Here is a 21,306-nt window from a genome sequence, read left to right as displayed (position 1 = left end):
AAGGACTTCTGCGGCAGAACCGGACGCATTTAGTGATCGCCTGGATGTAAGGGAGTGAGGTTGTACAGAAAAAGAGGAGGCAGGTGGTTTCTAAAGGTGGAGACACGGGGCTGTGACTATTAATTCCTAAGACTAGAACACAAGAGGTGGGTAGGTAGATGCAAATACGTTTTCCTCTTTGAAAAAAGCCATTAAAGGACTTTGGTACTGGAAGCATTTTTTAAAACCACCTATATTACTTTTTGACTACCTTTACTATTTTATAATTTACCGTAATACTTTACTACTGGGCGAGCAATGATGAGCAATCTAACAATTCATTATTCTCTCTGGATATATATTCTTAATTACATAAATTATGTAACTGTATTTGTAACTAAGTGTACATATAATTATATATAAAAATATGTATATATATCATTGAATAGTTTAGCTAAAGGTATTTTTTTTTGTCCACTATGTTTGAAGCCAAACATTTATTATCAACAGAGATATTTCCAAGGTACACTAAGAAAAGAATGTGTGAGCCTTCAGTTATATGGAATTATTTTCAGAACTAAGAAAATAAGTATGGGTTTAAACTAATAGTAACCACAGCTTAAACCGTCTAGAGCTGAGAAGGGCAGGTAGGTTCTGTTATGCCTCCGTAAGACAGCATTTCCCTTACTGATATAGAACTCACCCATTCATTCCCTCACTCACCCATTCCATACATTATTATTGGGTGCCTATCACCTGGTTATGTAATGGTAAACAAAACAAATATGGTTCCTGTACTCGTGAAGCTTACAGTCTAATGGGGGAGACAAACAGGTCACAAGCAAGCAAAAGATAAGTATACATTGTAGCAAAGGCCAAGAAAGGAATCAAGGTGCTACAATAAAGAACAACCAGGGAAACATACTTTAGATAGGTGGTTCAAAGAAGGTATAAATTAAAGAGTCACATGAACAATGAGTTGGGGTGGGAGGGTAGATGGAAAGATACTCTAAACAGAAAAATTAAGCAGGAATTGAAAAAAGCCAGGGAGGCGAGAGTGTAGGAAAGTGGCAAAGAGGTTAGAGAGGCAAGGGACATAATGTTTAGCCAGAACACCTGATGTGAGCAGCACTGTGGGGGAAGTATTTTTCCAAGTATCGTTGTACATTTAATTAAATGGTATTCTTTGAGTACCTTTAAATCCTTCCCTCTTATCCTAAATTTAGTCCGTTTTCTAAGGATAACATTAAAATAAAAAAAAAAAGTGGGAGACATGTAGCGGATGCCGTGGCGTGCCACCTGCAATGAGGTGTTCAGTCCCACATCTGCCGGGCATGTTGGTTGTCCCAGAGACCCCGGTTGTGTTCCTCTCTGGGAATTGCTACTAAGACAGCAGACTCTCCCAAGATCATACCTCTCACGGGGAGGTCAGTGCAAGAGTCTGCAAGACTCTGGTCTTCGGTGGGATGACTCTGAGGGGTCAGCGCAGGTAGAAGCCTTTGCTGGAACTACGCTGTCCTGTACCTTCTCCCCATCCTACTTTTCTTACTTTCCCAAAGGTGTTCACCCCAAGGGCACTCCTCGAGGAAACTTCCTGCACAGAAACCTCTCACACTCTCTTTCCCAGAGGACCAAGCCTAAGACGGTGTGTAAATATTATATGTATATACCTGTAATATGTACATAGACATAATTTTTTTCCTATTTACTATTTCAAAGAGTTGCTTCTCATTTAGTATTTACAGGGAATTTGAAAATGATGATGATAGACACTATAGAGCACTTACCTGTGGCAGGCTCTGTGATGACAAAAACTTCATCTGCATCCACATTTAAATTAATCTTCACAACTCCTCTCTGAGATAGGTGCTATCACTATACAATTTGGTAAATTATAACCCTGGAGCTAAGGAGATCAAATGACTTGCCCAAAGTCACACAGCAAACAAAAGGTAAACTCAGAACTAGAGTCTCGTTGCTCCTTAACCAACATCCGTGCTCTCAACCGTCCTGATACACTATTTCCCTAAGACTCACTCAACTTAGCAGCACAATTCTGTGCCCCGTCCCTGTGTTTTTACATTTGTATGTTATAATTCAATTATGTGCTTATTAACTTGCTATAAGAAGTTAAATATAAGAATTTCTCCCATTAGTCTAATTCAATAAGAATGATAAAGGAAACTAAATTTTCTAAGATCTAATTTTAAGAGCTAATAGAATTAAGTGTTCATTTTATTAATGACATGATCACAAATATGATCACAGCTACTGAAGGGGTCCATGAAGAAGCCAGCCAGCTAGATGCTTGTTCCCAACAACAGTCATAATGCTGAGACTTTATCAGAAGGAACAGAATAAGGAAATGATTTGCTAGGTATTTTTTTTAAGCTACCGACATGGCCACGAAGTACAGATAATAAATTAAAAAAATCAAGATTCTATGCAGGCATCCCCATGTAAAGCTATCTGCAAAGCAGATTGATATGAAATCAAAAAATAAAAAGGTGGGACTATGGTGATGGATGAAACCTGGTGTTTCACAGTCTTTTATGTTTTCTTTTAAATGTCTTTTTCTCTATCTTTTCTCTCAATTGTCCTGACATTATATCGGAATTCACAATTTGACTCACAAAAGAAAAAAAAAAAACAAAACAGCAGATAAAATTGGAGACCTTACCTGTCCAATAATGAGAGGAACCACAACAGTCATAAAAAGCTGAGAAAAAATAGATGTAAAAGGCACAGAAGAGGACGAGCCAAGCTGCAAAGCAAGAAGGTAAGAGGAGTTAGAATTACTCTGAGTCAGTTATCAAATATTGCTGTTAATTAAATGATACTATACATGAATTCTCTCACAGGCACCAAAAACTTGGTAGCTATATACAAAGACCAAGTGAAGTTACTTTTTTTCTAAATTTAGCACCAGGGCACCTGGGTGGCTCAGTCGGTTAAGCACCTGCCTTCGGCTCAGGTCATGATCCTGGAGTCCCGGGATCGAGTCCCGCGTCGGGCTCCCTGCTTGGCAGGGAGTCTTCTTCTCCCTCTGACCCTCTTCCCTCTCATGCTCTCTGTCTCTCATTCTCTCTCTCTCACATAGATAGATAAAATCTTTAAATAAATAAATAAATTTAGCACCAAATAGACTAAGGTACTTTATCACTTAATTTTTATGGGGAACTACCATTGAGGAAAAATGATAACTATGGCTTTGCAATTAACTTACATTGCTTATTATTAACTACATTTCTGCTAGTAAAGTTATTTATTCTGTGTTCATACTGTTCATAATCATATGGCGTGATATTTCACCTATACTCATAGTTTGTGTGCTTTTCTCTTTGTCCTGTCTGCAGATCCCTAAAACAAACAAGGGTGTCTCATCATTGTCTTCTCAAGATCATATTTTCATTTACGCAAATGAAATAGTTTCTAACTCTTCTACTCCATCACAACAAAGGCAATGAATCTCATATACCTTTAAAATTTATTCATACACAAAATCTAGGAAATGGGAATTCCTGAAACATCATTATTTTTCAACCTAAAATGTCAATCAATATATCTCTTCTAAATGTGTATGTTTTGACACTGCTCATAATTCCTATTTTTTCCTCCCTCCTCATTTTTTGGTTCGTTTTCACTAACAATTGCAATCTCAGCTTCATAAAGATTCTACTGCTGGGAGCACAGGTAGTGTTTGCCTATAAACACAGCCCCACACTCAAGTTAGTCTCAACCACCAAGAAATGCAGGTTTCCTATTAACTTGTTAATGGCTTTCAAAACCTCCTTCTGGTTTTCAAACCTCTCTGGACAAGCAATAGCCTGCTCCAGAGATGTTTATCTCTTTTATGAGTCCCTTTTGCAGTCAGGTTCTTCCAAGTCATCAGTAATGATCTCCCTAGAACTTGAAACTTAACTTGCACCCTTCCCCTGCAGACCAAACCTCAATTTTCATATTTACCTAAGTTTAATTAAACTTGGAAGTACCTTTTGGAAGACAATTTGTGAAAGACCTGAAGGGAGTGGTGACGGAGGGCACTGAATGTTAAATAAAACAAATGAAATCTTTAGATAAGTGAAGTCAATAGTTCAGAATGAAATGATGTGGGATCAGTGTTTTCACTGATTTCCAATTCCTGCATGAGCCAGCTTACCAAAATCTTTTCTACACCCTGATGTATTTTATAAAGTTCTGCCCCCATCCTCAGCCCTAGCCTCAGCCCCTCAGTGCATCTACATGCACTCAAGATGCCAAGAATGTATGTCCTCCCCCTCAGTGGCTTGCATTCACTTCATACTAGCTTTAGCACTGACCACTGGCTGTGAGTTTAACTCATAAAAATTGTAGCCTCCACCTTTTTGCTCCATAACCAATATAAACTAAAGAAATGAAGAAAGACAAACAGAAAAAGCGAAACTGTGAACAGAAATGTGAACACATAGGATTCCTGGTGTGTTAAATGCTACATGGTTGTTAGATGTTTCTTTTTATGCAAAGCCAAAGTATTAAAAGCTAATAATCACACCCTATTTTAGAACAACAATGTCTTTGAAGTGTAAGGCGTTTAACAAATATATGTTTCTTTCCACAAACAGTAACCCTAAGGATGCTCCTGAGGTAAGAACTAAAAATTTTAAAATGCATATTTTACAGAGAAATCGAGGCACAAATGAATAGAAAGATAAAGTTTTCAAATTCAAAAACGTTCAGCTCAATGCTCAATCCAAAAGGTTCACAATGTTTTGGAGAGAGGCAAGAGGATTCCGGGTGATAACCTTCAAGTAAAAGCTGTCAATTCCTTTCTGGAATCTCATGGGTAATCTCACATATTTCTGTCCCCCTCCCCCGCCTCCTTTTTAAAGATTTTATTTATTTGACAGAGAGAGAGACCGAGAGAGAGCACAAGCAGGGGGGCAGAGGGGCCACCCAGGTGCCCCTCTGTTCCCCTTTCTATCTCAACTCTACTGTTATTTAATGTGTCTTTAAGACGTTTTAATGAATAACCATATCAAGCTATAGTCCCTCTGTAAGCCCAATGTTTAACCTAACACCTGGCAGAGAGAATAAGTTTGCAGATAATAAGGCTGGGCACAATGAACAAATGAAGTAATTTGTACATATACTGAGCTAAAATGTGCCAAACTCTTATTCAAAATCGTATCCCTACTTTTTTCTAAAGTTACAAAAATACAAAACTGAAGTATATTTTAAAAACCTCTTAGGGGGTGCCTGGGTGGCTCAGGTGGTTGAGCATCTGCCTTTGGCTCACGTCATGATCCCAGGGTCCTGGGATTGAGTCCTACATTGGGCTCCTTGCTCAGTGGGGAGTCTGCTTCTCCCTCTCCCTCTGCCCCCCTGCTCGTGCTCTCTCTCTCTCCCTCTCAAATAAATAAACAAAATCTTTTATAAAAAATCCTCTTACATTCAGGTGGTGTTATACAGTCACTTGGTATTATTTTTTCACTGCTTGTTTATCACTAGCAACACAATTAATTCTAATATGCACCTAGAAACAAAAGGCATCTAAACATGATGAGAAGCACGTAAAGGATATGTGTGTGTGCGCGCCCGTGTGTGTAAGAAGCAGAGTGAGGGTGACTATGCATGTTCTGTGCCCTCAGTTCTCCTCCATAGCCCTTCCCTAGCTCCTTAAAGCTGCTCTGGAGGGGAAGACCTAAAACTGAATAGAGTCCTAACCCTGGAAGAGATTTGGAGTCCCATTCCCTCTTTTTAAAGATGTGAAAACTGAGGTCCAGGGAGAAATGACTTGTAATTAACACCTCTGATATTTGCACTATGATGTGAAATTGGCCTTGCTTCTCAAACATATTTAGGCAACTCTTTAGCCAAATCTACTCTGTGATAGTAGTTCTCCTACACTGGAAGGCTTGGTTGTTTAACCAAAAAGTATTGTTGAAGAGCAATAACGCCAGAGATCAAATAGAAAAGTTAAAACATCATTTATTAAGTTAATTTGGGAGCTATTTTTAATCCCAAGTCTATCTAAAAGATTGCATTTGGGGATAAGAGAAGTAAAGGAAAATTCATGTCAACTTTGGTTTTAAAATTTTTATCTATTTTAACTTCTCCATCCATCACACAATAGACCATTTGCATGTTCAATGTTTTTTTAAAATTTTTATTTAAATTCAATTTAGTTAACATACAGCGTATTATTAGTTACAGGGGCAGAATTTGGTGATTCCTCAGTTGCATATAACACCCAGCACTCATTACATCAAGTGCTCTCCTTAATGCCCATCACCCAATTACCCCAACCCCTCCCCAGCAACCCTCACTTTGTTCCCTAGAGTTAAGAGTCTCTGACGCGCCTGGGTGGCTCAGTTGGTTAAGCGACTGCCTTCGGCTCAGGTCATGATCCTGGAGTCCCGGGATCGAGTCCCGCATCAGGCTCCATCGGGCTCCCTGCTCGGAGGGGAGTCTGCTTCTCCCTCTGACCCTCTTCCCTCTCGTGCTTTCTATCTCTCATTCTCTCTCTCTCAAATAAATAAATAAAAAATCTTAAAAAAAAAAAAAAAAGAGTCTCTGACGGTTTGCCTCCCTCTGTGTTTTTATCTTATTTTACTGCATGTTCAATGTTTAGAAGGCTTGTGTTCCTAGAAGTGATCTCCAAAGTCCCTTTGTTCTCTAAAACGCCTATGATCTCTGGTCCACTTGATTAGGAACATGGGTTAGAGGAGCCCCCCGCTTTATCAGATCAGAGGCCAGAGCAAGCTGGCCAGGGATATAATTAACAGGGTACATGACACCAGACTAGGTGTGCGGTGATGGTGGGAAGGAAATCCTGTAGGATGGCTCCCTTAGAGGTGGCTCTGAAAGGAAGGAAATCTCAGTTCTGAGGTCTAATTTGGCATTAAGTCCTTTCTTTTCAATCAACAACCAGACCTGTCGGTGTGGTCAGTGCGAAGATGCAGAGATACCCTTGGGGAAGTATCTGACGCTATGAAGTATGCCTTGGCATCCAGAATAAAGAAGAGCAAGCATCTGGCATAGGGTGACATATGAGAACATGACCAGAAAAGTACCAAACCTGATCATTTTGTATGCAGAGTTGATTTTAGCTAAAGCAGAAGGAAATATGCTGCCTGGGACATTTGGTTCTTCACATTTTAATGAAGAACCTGTCAGGGTTTCTATTGTAAAGACCAATGTGCTTATAAGAAGCATCAATAATTTGTACCTTTGGATAGAGTTGCAGGTTTGGGATAAGTATGTATCAATCCAGGGCTCTGGGCTTCATTGAGCTATCCTGGCAGATTTAAAGGGGACAGTCTCATATTGCCAAACCCATATTTTAAGATACACTGTGTTAAATGAACAATCTGGTCACTGGCTAATTTCTTTGAGGAATATGATGCTTTAAAGCACAGAACTCACAATTAGGTCTGTTTGTTTTAATATCATGCTGAGAAGAAAAGTTTCAGTGAAATTAAATATGTGGAGACTTAGGACCTTTGTGTTTAATCATTCAAATTGTTACCGGTGCTTCCTGTGAGCCAGGAGCATGTTTTAGGCATTGGGAATCCAACAGCGAACAAACAAAACACAAAACCCCTCCTCTCCAGGAGTTGCTTTTTAAAAGTTGAGGTGTGGGGGCGCCTGGGTGGCTCAGTCAGTTAAGCGTCTGACTCTTGATTTCCGCTCAGGTCATGATCTCAGGGTCGTGAGACTGACCCGTGTCAGGCTCTGTGCTGAGCATGGAGCCTGCTTGGGGTTCTCTCTCTCCCTCTCCCCCTCTTCCCCCTGCTCGAGCTCTCTCTCTTTCTCTCTCAAAACAATTTTTTTAAAGATTAAAAAAAAAAAGTTGAGGTGTGTGTGCATGTCCACCCGTCACCAAGTGCATATGTGTTCCTTTCCATAGAACGCTTTCCCCCCACTTATACCTGGAAAAGTTCTAGTCTTTGTCTAAGAGTTAGTTCAACGATCGCTTTAGAAATTCTTTCCAAACCCTCCTCCTGAAATTCAGACTTGGCTTCTATTGTGGCTCTGCATTTCTACCGTTCCTCTCAAAATCCTTGGTTGCTCTTGTGTACAAATCTGTCTCTCAGTAAACTATATGTTCCAGAAGGTCAGGGACAGAGTCTTATTCATGTCTATATTCCCAATGCCCAGCAGATTAACTGCATTTTACATCTAGGGCAGTGTTTCTCAAACTTTAGCACACCAGAAACATCTGCAGGGCTTCTTAAAACACAGACTGCTTGGTCCCACCTTCAGAGAAGGATCGGGAGGATGTCAAGAATTTGCACTTCTTTTTTTTTTTTTTAAGATTTTTAAATTTATTTGACAGAGAGAGAGACAGCGAGAGCAGGAACACAAGCAGGGGGAGTGGGAGAGGGAGAAGCAGGTTCCCCGCGGAGCAGGGAGCCTGATGCGGGGCTCCATCCCAGGACCCTGGGGTCATGACCTAAGCCAAAGGCAGACGCTTAACACGACTGAACCACCCAGTCGCCCCGAGAATTTGCATTTCTAATATGACACCATTGACGCTGCTGAGCTAGGGTTCACCCTTTGAGAATCACTCATCCAATACATTCTAGGTATTCAACAACTGTGAGTTCAATTAATGAATGTCTACAATGCATAGGTAGAAAAAGAGGCCTGACAAAGTTTTCTTTTCTTTCTATCCTTCCAACTTACAAGTAAGTTAAAAAGCCCTGCTTAATTTACAGACCCTAGGAAAGGATCAGTTGCCTGGCCTCCCAACCATCTCCTATAATTACAATAATGACAACTTTTATTGTGTACTCTCTATGTGCCAGACACTGCTCTAAATGCTTAACGTGTGTCAAATAATTTAATCCTCGCAGCAACTCCTTCAGGTAGGTCTTTCTAGTACCCGTATTTTCATATATGGCAACAGCGGCACAGAACAGTTGGACAAGGTCACTAGCTAGAGAATGACAGAGCCAGGATCTAAACCTGGAAGAGTCACTTCACAGCCCTCATACTTAATTTTTACACTCTACTGCATATCATTACAAAGGTACAGAGCAGTGAAATGGAGAAGGGGGCAGAATGGAAGCCAAAGCTGGGCTCCCCCTTTCTTGCCTATGTGAGAGCAAGAGAAGGAGAGAGAGAGGAAGAGAGATAGAGAGAGAGAGAGAGAGAGAGAGTGTGTGTGTGTGTGTGTGTGTGTATGGTGCCTGAATGTAAATGGGAGATGGGGAACTGGAAGGCAGGCAGAAGCAAGAAGAGGAGGAGAAAGAAAAAGGAGGGGTAGGGAGAAATTTGTTAAGTAGTAGTTGATGCAGCCTTTCTCAAGTGGGGTTCCAGATCTGAGCCACAGAACACAGAAAATTATTGTCTGTCAAGGATGATACCTAGCCAGTACCAGAGTAAACGCATCAGAAAGAGTTAATCCAATACATACAATGGATGTCATAGGGCACTGGGACTTAATTTTCTAACCTGGTAGAAAACGGCTGAATAGAAGCAGAACTGACTGTTAGCAATCCATTCAGTTTAGAAACTGTTTGATTTGGAAAGAATCTGGGGGTCCAGCAGGTAAAATATTATAGGGTTGACCAAGACTCAGAAAGACAAATAAGTAACACTTCTTGATGGAGATGCTGACTGTCTGTAAAATCATAGTTATCAACCGACAGTTAGAAAACAGATGGTGTGTTTTAAATCACTTCTGTAAGTGAGCTGACCTGTAAATTGTCATTAATGCACCAGGTCTTTGCTTGCTCTGCTGTATAATCAGCCTTTTTATCTCCTACCAGGGAAATCCATTAGCCACAGGCGTCTCTACTATTCGCGTCTCTTCTCAGCTATTAAAACATTATTGTATTAAATAATTCACCCTTGGTGATTGGTCTTTGCTTTCATTAGTGCCACATTCAGGAAAAATATAAGAACAGATATTTACAGTTTATACTGTAGAGTGATGAATGGTAAATCTCTTCTGTGAGAAAATCAGGAAGAAGCTGCTTCAGATACAGAGCAGGATTTGTTCACTTCCTGCCCAATTTCCATCCTCCCCCGTGGCCCGCAGAGCCCAGCCCTGGGGAGGGGGAAAAAGGAGGGGGCTCACTTACTACTGGCTCAAACTTTCTTCTACCCCTACACAGACACATTCACAAACACCTGTCTATTTCCTGTCACAAAGACAAGCATTCAGACAGAATAAGGGAAAGTGTCCCCAGGCCCCGATTCCCAAAATCCTTCTAGATTTCCATCTTTCCCTAGAAACTACAGTTCAGCTTTTCTTTCATTCCTGCTGCCCCTTCTCTCACAGGGAAACATGCAAACTACATTGATTACTTACACAAAATCAATGACTTAAATGTACACCAGCTGACAGGCTCAATGTAAAAATGACTACGATTTTTATCAAAATTAAAATGATTGTTAAACACCCATATCGATTCAGCTGCATGTATAAAACTAAAATTGGGTTACTGTATGGAAGGTATATACTTAGTAGAGGAAATGAACCTTTTTATATCTAGATGCATGGTATTTTTCTTTCTTTGAGAGGTAACGAACAAAATAGACTTTTAATAATTTTTTAAAGATAAAAAATTATGTAAAACATTTCCTTTTGTGATATGCTAATTTAAAACACAAGATTACCTTCCAATAACTGATGCAAACTATGTGCAATTGTAAATTCTGGTTACTCAGACCACACAGGATATTTAGTGGAATGTGCCCAAATGATCTATAAATTGGCTTATCATAACCCGAAGAGAAAAGCTGTGGGGAGATGGGCTTCCAGGACACGGAGGGCTGGAAAGAGAGATACTCAGAGGTATCTAGGAACAAACCTTGCTTCTAATTCCCTGACCACAGAATTTGGTCCCGTCAATCTGGTTCGGGACCCGAAGAGTCTACTGTTGCCAAACAGTCCCTTAAGTGGAGCAAACATTTAAGTTCCCCCAGAAGAGTGCTCTAAGCCTGGGGGCCAAAGGACAAGAGTGGCATAAGGAAGGAGTGTCCTTTTCGCTCTGGCCAGACCCTACCTGCTCAGGGAGCACCAGGAGCAGCAGGTGGTGCTGGGGAGGGAACCAAGGAGCAAAGCAAAAGCCTGGCTTTCATCCAGCGTCACTGCCCCCTTGAGTTAAGTCTGAGAAGTCCCAGACCAGCAGTGGCGTTGGCCTCTCTGGGTCAGGGGTCCTGAAAAGGGAGAAGGGGTTTATCAGTGTCACCTCTGGAGCATTTGAAAATGGCTTACGAGGTGCTCCCCCTCACCCACTATGGTGCAGTAAGATCTAGAGGGAGTCTTGGCATGACCACTTACAAAAGACTCCACACATTATTTTGCTTTATGAAATTCTCTCTGTGTGAGAACCATTTCTGAGTGATTTCTCATACAAAGTGAGGATAATATGTCTAAAGGGAGTCATGGGATTACCTATAAAGTACATATCATAGCTACTTGATAAAAATTATTCTACCTCTCCTCCCACTTCCCCCTCTCCTCCCTGAAAAACAAGGTTTCTTATACAGTATGGTGGGAATTCAAGCCTATTGAATTTAAGAACCACTGAAATGGAAAGTAACAGAAGAGATAGTCACATCAGCCCAAAGATAAGCTACTCTCATGTTGAAGAGGAGGCGATTTGTCTTCGCTGGCTTTAGGAATGCTCTTGGGCACACGGTGGAGAGACTGGTTCAGTGTGAAGCAACTGGGGCAGTCAAATGGCTAGTTTCTCTTTAAGTGCTTTCTGTTTTACCACTTTGTACATCACACACGTGTGTGACCATCAGTTATGCAACTATCATTGGGAACATATTATAAAAAATAATCAGAGTATTGTACATGACACTAATGGCTGTATTCATTGTTTCTGTTTATATTGATGGGATTAAAAGTGCAATAATTTTCTATCACAGATGGCCAATTACTAGGGAAACTAATGATGATTGTAGCCTCGAAAGCTGCCACTGAGCTCTCTCCCCCACCCTGGCTTTCTCTCTAACATGAACTCTTGAACCATGTAGTCTGAACCGTGTAGGTTAGCAGTGAATTTTTTCCTCTAAATTCCTCCCGTGTTCTTTGTTCTTGTTTACCCAAGTAAGCCTTAAGTTTCTTCAAGACAAGAATTATGCCTTTTTCTTTTTTGTCTTCCCTATGTTACCTACAATATCCATGGTCAAGAAATAATAATTGAGTGCTGGTCATCTGTCTTAAAATAAACTGTGTCTCCTAAGAGGCATGCTTTGAAAGCATAACTTGGAAAGGAACATTGAAGGGGACACAGAGCCTGGCTGAAAGTCCCTTGTGTTCTTTACTAGTTGCACAGCCTCCAGTGAGTTATTAAACCTCTTTGAGTCTAAGTTTTCTCATACAAAGTGAGGATAATATATCTAAAGGGAGTCGTGGGATTACCTATAAAGTACATATTATAGCTACTTGATAAAAATTATTCTACCTCTCCACCCACTTCCCCCTCTCCTCCCACTTCCCCCTCTCCTCCCTGAAAAACAAGGTTTCTTATACAGTATGGTGGGAATTCAAGCCTATTGAATTTAAGAACCACTGAAATGGAAAGTAACAGAAGAGACAGTCACACCAATGGAACACAGAGTTTGTCCAGAAACAGCCTGGTGTGCGTGCATATGAGTGTACATCCGTGCTTGGGTGTGTGTGTGTATATATGTCTAATTATTATAATGCCTTATAAATACCTTCTTGAAGATAGGCTGGGTTCCTAAGAAGTCAAGTCATAACCAATCAAGTGATAGCATAGCAGAGCTAGTGGTGCTCTCACTTAAGGAGTGCTTACATGCTGCTGAATGGGTAAGTGTGGAGGTGAATGTTTATCAAATATCCTAAGGTATTGATGTGATCATCCCCATATATGAAGATGGTCTGATCTATGACCCTGAGGACATGACTATCAGCAGTGGTCAAAGTTTGGACCCTGCATGTTTCCAGATGCCTTGATGTTCAATGACCTTTATGGCTAGGGTGGAAGCAAGGCCTTGATCTGTCGTTTGAATAGCACAAGCTCAAAGTGTTATTGACCTTACCCTGCCAAGCATAAACTTATTTAAATATATTGGTGGTCCACAGATTTATGAAATTTGATACCATGAACATGGTCTCTAATATACGACTTCTTCAGCTCACAATTGCATTGAATTAGACGGACCTATTCTATGCTATAAACATTGTTATCTCCGCCCTTTGTCTTAACTCTCAGAGGAAGTAAGTTCACACTGTTTCCTTTCATCCCCCAGAGTAAGCAAGATGGGGCTGGTTAGATGCTGTGGGGTAGTAGCTCAGAAGGCTTCAGGGGAGCAGGAGTCCACAGAAGCAGGAGCTTCACACTGCCCGATGGACCTTCCCAGTGCGGTTTACTCAGATTTCAAACCCCACGGGCTGACCTCACTGCCTAAGTGTTGAACTCAATGCTCTGCCCTCTTCATCTTAACTACCACACTCCATTCCAGTTCAGCTCTAAAATCTCTCTCCCTCAGCGTTCTCTACGATTGGCTGTTGCACAAAGACTATAATAATGGCTGGGCAACAACCATATCAAAGGAAAGACATGGCAACTTTTGAAGTGATGTCAGACATAACAGAATCAGAGCCATGCAAATGAAAAACTCTGAGGTAAGCAGGAGATCCTTTGAGAAACATCAGAAGTTTCCTCCTAACCTTCTCTTTTTCCTCAAATTAAGTTTCCTTTCAGCACAAAATTCTCTGTAAACCAGCCCCCCAACTTCTTCTATTAAATGAAATGTCTTCTATTTTAGTAATCTCCTTTGAAATATTTTGATACTTGTGATACTTACAATTTCTGGCTTAGATTTTAATTATCTATGAATGTATTCTATTTTCTCTAATAAACCATAAATTCTCTGAGAGAAGGATCAATGTCAGATTCATCTTTGTGATATTCACAGTGCACAGTAGGCATTCAAACACTGAATAAAAGAAGGGATGTTTTCCTTAATATTATTGAAAAAAACCTGTAAATTCTTTCTCATAGTAAATACAAGGTAAGATTTTATGCAGCAGGCTGAGACCCTAACCTTCTAACCATTCATTTATCATCTGAACCACTCTAATCATTCACTAGTCACCCACCTTTCTATTCCGCTCCTTCCAACAAATATTTATTGAATATTTGGCATTGGCGATAAGGTAATGAATAAGGCATGCCTGATTCCTGGCCTGGCAGAACTTCAAATCTAGTGGATGCTTACCGCTTGTAACATTGCTTTGTAAGGAAAATTAATATGGAATTCCAAGTAATGAATGTATAAGTGCAGTTTTTAAAGCTGGGCAAGGCTTAATTTATCCTTACGATAGAACTCCATGGACTGGTGCATATCTACTGATAACATAAAGACAATAATTTCCGCCCCTGCCAGTATCAGTGGTATATTATCAAGAAAATCGAGGTAGTATATGTAAAAGCATTTTGAATCTTAGGAACAAATGGTGATATTTCAGGAAAAGTTTTACTGCTCTCACAGTCAGCCACAGTAAACACTGGATTTATTTACATATAGATTATAAGATTATAGACTATAAGTGATTGTAGAATCTTAAAGGTTAAGTTTTAAGGCTCAGCCCACCATTAAGGGCTGGGCTAGTTGGACTGTTGCTGCATCTCAGATAAGCATTTCTACAGAATCTTGACATCCTTCCTGGAATTATTTTCTATTTTCCTTTCTAAAGCGTCAAATGTAAATAATTAGCACTTGCATGGTTCTTTATATAGCTCACAGCATGCTTTCACATAAGTTAACTCATTTCATCTTATCATAATCCTCATTTTATAGAGGAAAAAACTGAAGCTGAGAAGGATTAAGGAAAATCCACTGTTACACAACAATATGGCTGCAGGCTGAACCAAAATGTTATGCCTTCTCACCATACCATGCTACCTCTCTACACACAGACTGTGAGGGAAAGTGAAGCCAGTGCCTTCAAAATGGCTTTATAATGAAGGAACAAATGCCCAAAGGTAGAGCAAGTAACAAGGAAATACCAATCTTAAAGTAGTCCTAAGCCAGCTCTTTGGACAGATGCATTCGTTCATCTGTCCATCTGAGATGAGACAGTAAGAAATAGAATATATTCGGTCTTCATCTTGACATAGAACTTCCAAAACTTTGTAACTTCCTGAGTCACAGGGGTGATAGGAGTATCTTTTACTATAATATTTGGGTTTTGTCTGCAATTCCTGGCACAGAGGATTTGGAGAGTTCCTGGACTGGGGAATGATCCACATGCAGGTGGTTAGTATACCCTAAACTGCATGGGGGATATAAGATCCTGCATTTGGGACCCTTATAGACCTTGCCCTATGTACCTCTGCATCTGGCATTCTGTATTCTTTTAATTTTTTTTAAGATTTTTATTTATTTATTTGAGAAAGAGAGAGAGAGATAAATAACAAACATGAGCCAGGGGGAGGAATCAAGGAGGGAGCCCGATGCACAGCTCGATCCTGGGACTCCAGGTATTCCTTAGAATATCATTTATAGTAAACTGGTAATAGGAAGTAAATGTTTCCCTGGGTTCTCTGAGCCATAATAGCAAATTATCGAACCTGGGGAGAGAGGTCATGGGATCCCCTGAGTTGAAGCCAAGTCAGACAGAAGTATGGGTACCCTGGAAATCCACTACTCGCCATTAGTGCTGGAGATGGGGGGCAGACTTGTGGGACTGAGCCCCTTACCTGTGGGGTCTGTGCTAACTCTGTGCAGTGTCAAAACTGCAGGACACCCACCTGGTACCCACAGAAAACTGGAGAATTGCTTGGTAGTGGAAACCACACATATTTGGTGTCAGAAGTGCTGTGGATACAGAAACATTTTCCTTTACCAACCATCCATTCAAAAAATGTTTTTGAGTGGCTTCCATGGATTGGCACTATTTTTGGCATTGGGGTTACAACAGTGACCAAAACAGATAAAGTCTCTGCTCTTCTGTGATGCTTATGTTCTAGTCGGGAAGACAGAGAATAAACAGACTAACAAATGATGAAAATATCATGTGATAATAAATGCTAAAGGGAACAATTAAGGATGGTAGGTGGGGAGAGATTGGTGGAGAAAGGATATATTGTTCCACCTGAAGTAGTTAGGAAAGGATTCTCTCCTAAAATGACATTTGATTGGAGACCAGAGATGAAAGTGAAGGAGAGAGCCATGTGGATATCTGAGGGGAAAAATCCAGCTTGAGCCAATGCCAAGTGTAAAGACCCAGGATGGTTCTTGGTGCTGTTAGAGCATCTTACTATCTTTGCCCAGTCCATGCACTCTCCCACAGAACTATTTCTTATCTTTGCCTCTTTCAACAAATCTCCAAAACCTTCTTGCCTTTTTTTGTCCTCCACCCCTAACTTCACTTGCCATTTCACTGGGAAAATACAATCATAAGAGGTTCCTATAGTTACATGAACGAATTTACTTGCATCTTTGCCCTTATACCATGGTTTCCCTCCTATTACGATGGATGAACTATCTGTGCTTAGGAGGCCACACTCTCCCTTTGTGCACTAGAGCTCACCTTCTTTCTCCTACTCAAGGACATGGGTTGACAAATTTTCCCTTCTTTTTTCTGTATGAATTGTTTCTTCTCTAACTGAATTAATCTATCAATACAAATATCCTAATAATTTTCCCAACTTAAAAATAGATCCTACATTAACTTTGTTGCTCTCCCATTTTCTGCATCCTTTATAGCAGAATGCCTCCAAAGAGTGAGTGATTATCACTGTCTTTAACTCTTTTTCATTCATTCTTGAACTGACTTTAGGTATTAACCTCCACAACTCTGCTGAAATAGCTCTTGTTCGGGTTCTCAGTGACCTCCATCTTGTTAAAACCAGTGGTTGATTCTCAGACTTCATTTTATCTGAACTATTACTACCATTTGAGGTAGCTGACCACTCTCCCCTTTCTGAAACACATTCTCTAATAGCTTCTAGGACACCAAAACCTTTTGGGGTTCTTCCTAAGCAAAGTGGAAATCCTTGATAGTCTTTGCTGACTTCTCAATATTAGGATGTCCCAGAAGACAGTCCACTGATATCTTTCCTTCTCTATTCTCTCTTGGTAATAATCTCTTTCTATCTAACTTCAAATCCATTTCTATGCTGACCTCTCCCAAACGTGTATCTCTTATCCAGACCTCTCCCCTGAATTCCAGACTCATATAGTCAACCGCTTACTTGACTTCTCTACTTGGATGTCTCAAAGACATCTTTATCCAAATATGTGCAATACTGAACTCCTTATGAGTTCTTTTAACCTGCTCAACCGTACAGTCTTCTCTATCTTAGTAAATGGTAACTCCATCCTTCCAGTTGCACAGACTTCATCATCCTTGACTCTTCTGTTCCCTCATAACCTTTATTCAATCTTTCAATTCTTTCAAGTTCTACTTCCAACTACTTCCCACCAGATTTACTCAACCACCTTGGTCCAAGCCAAACCATCTCTTGCCAGGATGCTGCACTAGCTTTCTAATTGCTCTTCCTGTCTCCACCATTATCTCCTAACAATCTATTCTCAACCCAGCATCCAGAATCATCCTTTGGAAAGGTATGGCAGAACATGCCATTCTCTTATCAAAACTCTCCTAATGGTTTCCTGTCTCTCTCAAATTAAAATTCAAAGTCCTTAACAAAGGACTTTAAGGTCCTACATCATTTGGCTCCTACTATGACTCTGGCTTCATCTCCATCTACTCTCCTCCTTGCTCACTGCATTCCAGCCACACTGGCCTGCTCGCTACTCCTTAAGGACACCATGCACACTCTCAGGACTTTTCCACTTGCGGTTCCTTCCACCTGGAACACTCTACCATCAGAAGGCATCAGAAGTCTCCCTTATCTCCTCCAGGCCTTTGCTCAAATATTATTTTCTCAGTGAGTCCCACCCTTGACTGCCCTATTTAAAACAGCAATTTTCCCAACCCATTCTGGCACTTTTTTTTTTTTTTTTAAAGATTTTATTTATTTATTTGAGAGAGAGAGAGAGAATGAGAGATAGAGAGCACGAGAGGGAAGAGGGTCAGAGGGAGAAGCAGACTCCCTGCCGAGCAGGAAGCCCGATGTGGGACTCGATCCCGGGACTCCAGGATCATGACCTGAGCCGAAGGCAGTCGCTTAACCAACTGAGCCACCCAGGCGCCCCCATTCTGGCACTTCTTACTCCTCTCCTCTCTTTATTTTTCTCTTTAGTATGTATCACTCATCTTATACAATTATATTTTCACCTATTTGTTGGCTGTTTCTTTCTACTAGTATATAAAACCTCGACAAGAGCAAAGATGTATCTTTTTGCTCACTGCTATATCCTTGGAAGAAAGTGCCTAGCATACAGGAAGAACTCAATACTTATTATTAAATGAGTGATGAATAAGCTTAAATAACTTTTTTGAGTAATTTTGCTATAAAACAGAGGATGGAAATGGATAGCAGGTGGGATAAGGTGAGATTTAATTTTTAAGATATGTAATATTACAGAACACTTATATGTTAATAGAAATGATCCAGCAGAGATAGAAAATTTGATAATGTAGGAGAAAGAGGGAAATCTGTGTGAATCATATTGTTAAGTAGGCAATAAGAGATAACAGGAAGGACTGGCCTTAGATGAGGGCAAATACAGTTTATCTATAGAAACAGGAGAAAAGACAAAGAATATAGATGCAGGTAGGTGGGATCTTATAAAATTTCTCTGATCACTTCTAATTTCCTCATGGGCTAATTTTCTTTTTGCATTAGATTAGATGAAAAAAGAGAAGAGGCATCAGAGATTTGAGAAGCAAGGAGAAGGTATGAAATGATTCTCTAGAGAGTAGGAATAAGGATTAATTAGGGGAAGGCAGTAGGATCACCAGGTGCAAGTTAGTTGTCATGAATTTCAAATGAGACCAGTGAGCACGCAAGTGCGTGTTCCAGCCATGTTCAGGTACACATGCAGGAAGGTACAGAGCTGGATTCAAGCAGGCCTGGCACTTAGCCATGCAAATATGAAGCAGTAAGAGATGAGTAAGGTGGTTGATGGCATACACGATACAGTAATTATAATGATGGACCATGAGATCTAGGCTAGGTAAGATGGGATGTGAGGGTAAGGGAGTGAGGGTAGAGTGGGTCAGAGGCTTTGTTAAGGTGGTGAGATAAATAAACTGGCCATTCTAGCAAGTTTGAAGAATTTTTAATTGGGGGAATAGGTCACAAATATAGGGCTGTCAGTAAGAGAAGACAGTTGAAAAGGGGAGCATGGAAGGATGCTGTTATTGGCAATAATAAAGTCAAGGGTGTGTGCGACTATAGGGGTGACTGGCTGAGATGAAGTGGAAGGCATTCTTACTGGAGAAGAGGTGAAGAATTTAGAGACCAGGGTATTAGGAGGATCAATTATGTGAATATTAAAAAACACCAAGAATTAGTCTAAGCATACTATTAAAAAGAAGACAATGGGAAGGTGCTAACATTTTCTGGACTCAGAGAGAGTGACCTGGGGTTCTACTGATAATTGCAGCAAGAGGTGGTAGCAGGTGATATAGGCATACTGGCATAACCTTCAAAGGAATGAGAATATTTTATGAAGAAGGCATGGGAAATGATCTGGAATTGGTAATGAGGTGAGGGAGAGACACCTTACCCCATTTCAAGGCTCAGTGATATGAAAGACGCCTGCAGCAGAAACATGAATCAGAGGACAGGTTTCACTTGGAGCAAGATGGTGAAGGGGGACATTCTGAGGAGAGTCAAAAATACAGAGAACTGAGATTCCATCAGTAAAAAGGGCCTTTACTAGCTGCTGCGCCTCAACATTTAGAAATTTCCATTTCTTTTTTTAAAGATTTTATTGATTTATTTGAGAGAGAAAGAATGAGACAGAGAGAGCATGAGAGGGGGGAGGGTCAGAGGGAGAAGCAGACTCCCCGCCGAGCGGGGAGTCTGGTGCGGGACTCCATCCCAGGACTCCAGGATCATGACCTGAGCCGAAGGCAGTCACTTAACCAACTGAGCCACCCAGGGGCCCAGAAATTTCCATTTTCAATGGAAATTGAAATTTTAAAGAGACAATTTGATTTTCTGGGGTTGTATTAGTTTCCTCAGCCTCTCTAAAAAATACCACAAACTGGGTGGCTTAAAACAACAGAAATTTATTGTTTCACAGTTCTGGAAACCGTAGTGTGAAATCAAGCAAGTCCAGTCTCCCTCTGAAATCTGTAGCAGAGAATCCCTCTTTGGCTCTTCAAGCCGTGATACCCGCCAGCAAGCCTTTGTGTTCCTCGGCTTGTCTGTGCACCACTCCAATCTCTGCCTCATCACGACCTGCCATTCTCCCTCTGGGTCTGACTCCTCTTCTTGTAAGGACACCAGTATTGGATTGAGGGCCCACCCTGCAGTATGACTTCATCTTAAATAATTATATCTGCAATGACCCTATTTTCAAATAAGGTCACATTCTGATGTCCTAGGGGTTAGAACTTCAACATATCTTTTGGGAGGACACAATTCAACCCATAACAGGGGTGCTGACAAGAAAACACTACATCTTTTATAGAATGTGTTCAATTTAAGTTGCTATGGTTTCTGTCCTACTCAGTAAATGAAGCCTGGTAATTCAAGTGTTTAAAGCAATGACCTTGCTTTGTGAAATGCATGACAACCCTAACAGACAAAAAGTGTTATATACCGTGCATATGATGTAAGGTCATGTAACACAGACATATCTATTGATGTTGTGTGATGATGTCATGGAATCTATTGGGACAGCATAGTGAGTTAGCTCAGAGAGGAAGCATTAAACTTTGAAGTTGAGGGTCTTGGGGTCTCTTTCACTATTCTTATAGCTCTATTATTTTTTTTTTAAGATTTTATTTATTCATTTGAGACACAGAGATACAGAGAGACAGAGCATGAGCAGGGGGAGAGGCAGAGGCAGAGGGAGAAGCAGGCTCCCTGCTGAGCCAGGAGCCCGATATGGGGCTCGATCCCAGGACCCCGGGACCATGACCCAAGCCGAAGGCAGACGCCCAACCATCTGAGCCACCCAGGTGCCCCAAGCTCTATTATTTTAAAATATTGAGCCAACTAAAGCTCACCAGCCTCTTGGTCTAAGAGTAGGGGAAAGCTTGCAATAGTGTGATGTCATCATGTTAACGAGCCGAGAACATTTCTTGTTATGGCTGGAAATGGGCAGGAGAAGGAGAAAAGAACTCATCTGGTTCTGTAGTCATGAGCTGAAATAGGGCCCAAGAGATTCCAGACGCTGGGATATTCCACAGTGCTACCCTAGTTCTAAACCCCATGGCTGTGGCTGTGGCTTCTCCCCAGCTCATCTTAAAAGAGTCACATG

The 21,306-nt window shown here is 40.8% G+C and overlaps 1 protein-coding gene across 6 annotated transcripts in view; it reads right to left on the bottom strand.

Moving 5' to 3' along the window:
- Window positions 1-21,306, bottom strand: part of SLC10A7 (solute carrier family 10 member 7) — a 256,149-nt gene that overhangs the window by 46,700 nt on the left and 188,143 nt on the right. For 4 of the 6 annotated variants that reach the window (XM_028125283.2, XM_028125288.2, XM_028125284.1 and 1 more), the window contains exon 7: window positions 2,660-2,743. The exons of the other annotated variants lie outside the window; for them this stretch is intronic. In XM_028125283.2, the coding sequence (XP_027981084.1) occupies window positions 2,660-2,743 (84 nt within the window). The remainder of the gene's footprint in view (window positions 1-2,659; window positions 2,744-21,306) is intronic. 6 annotated transcript variants of the gene reach the window in all.

Source organism: Eumetopias jubatus, unplaced genomic scaffold (assembly GCF_037043125.1).
Source record: "Eumetopias jubatus isolate StellerSeaLion01/CBP00866 unplaced genomic scaffold, mEumJub1_p1.0 scaffold_2, whole genome shotgun sequence".
Classification (NCBI taxonomy): Eukaryota; Metazoa; Chordata; class Mammalia; order Carnivora; family Otariidae; genus Eumetopias; species Eumetopias jubatus.
This window is presented reverse-complemented; position numbering and strand designations above follow the sequence as displayed.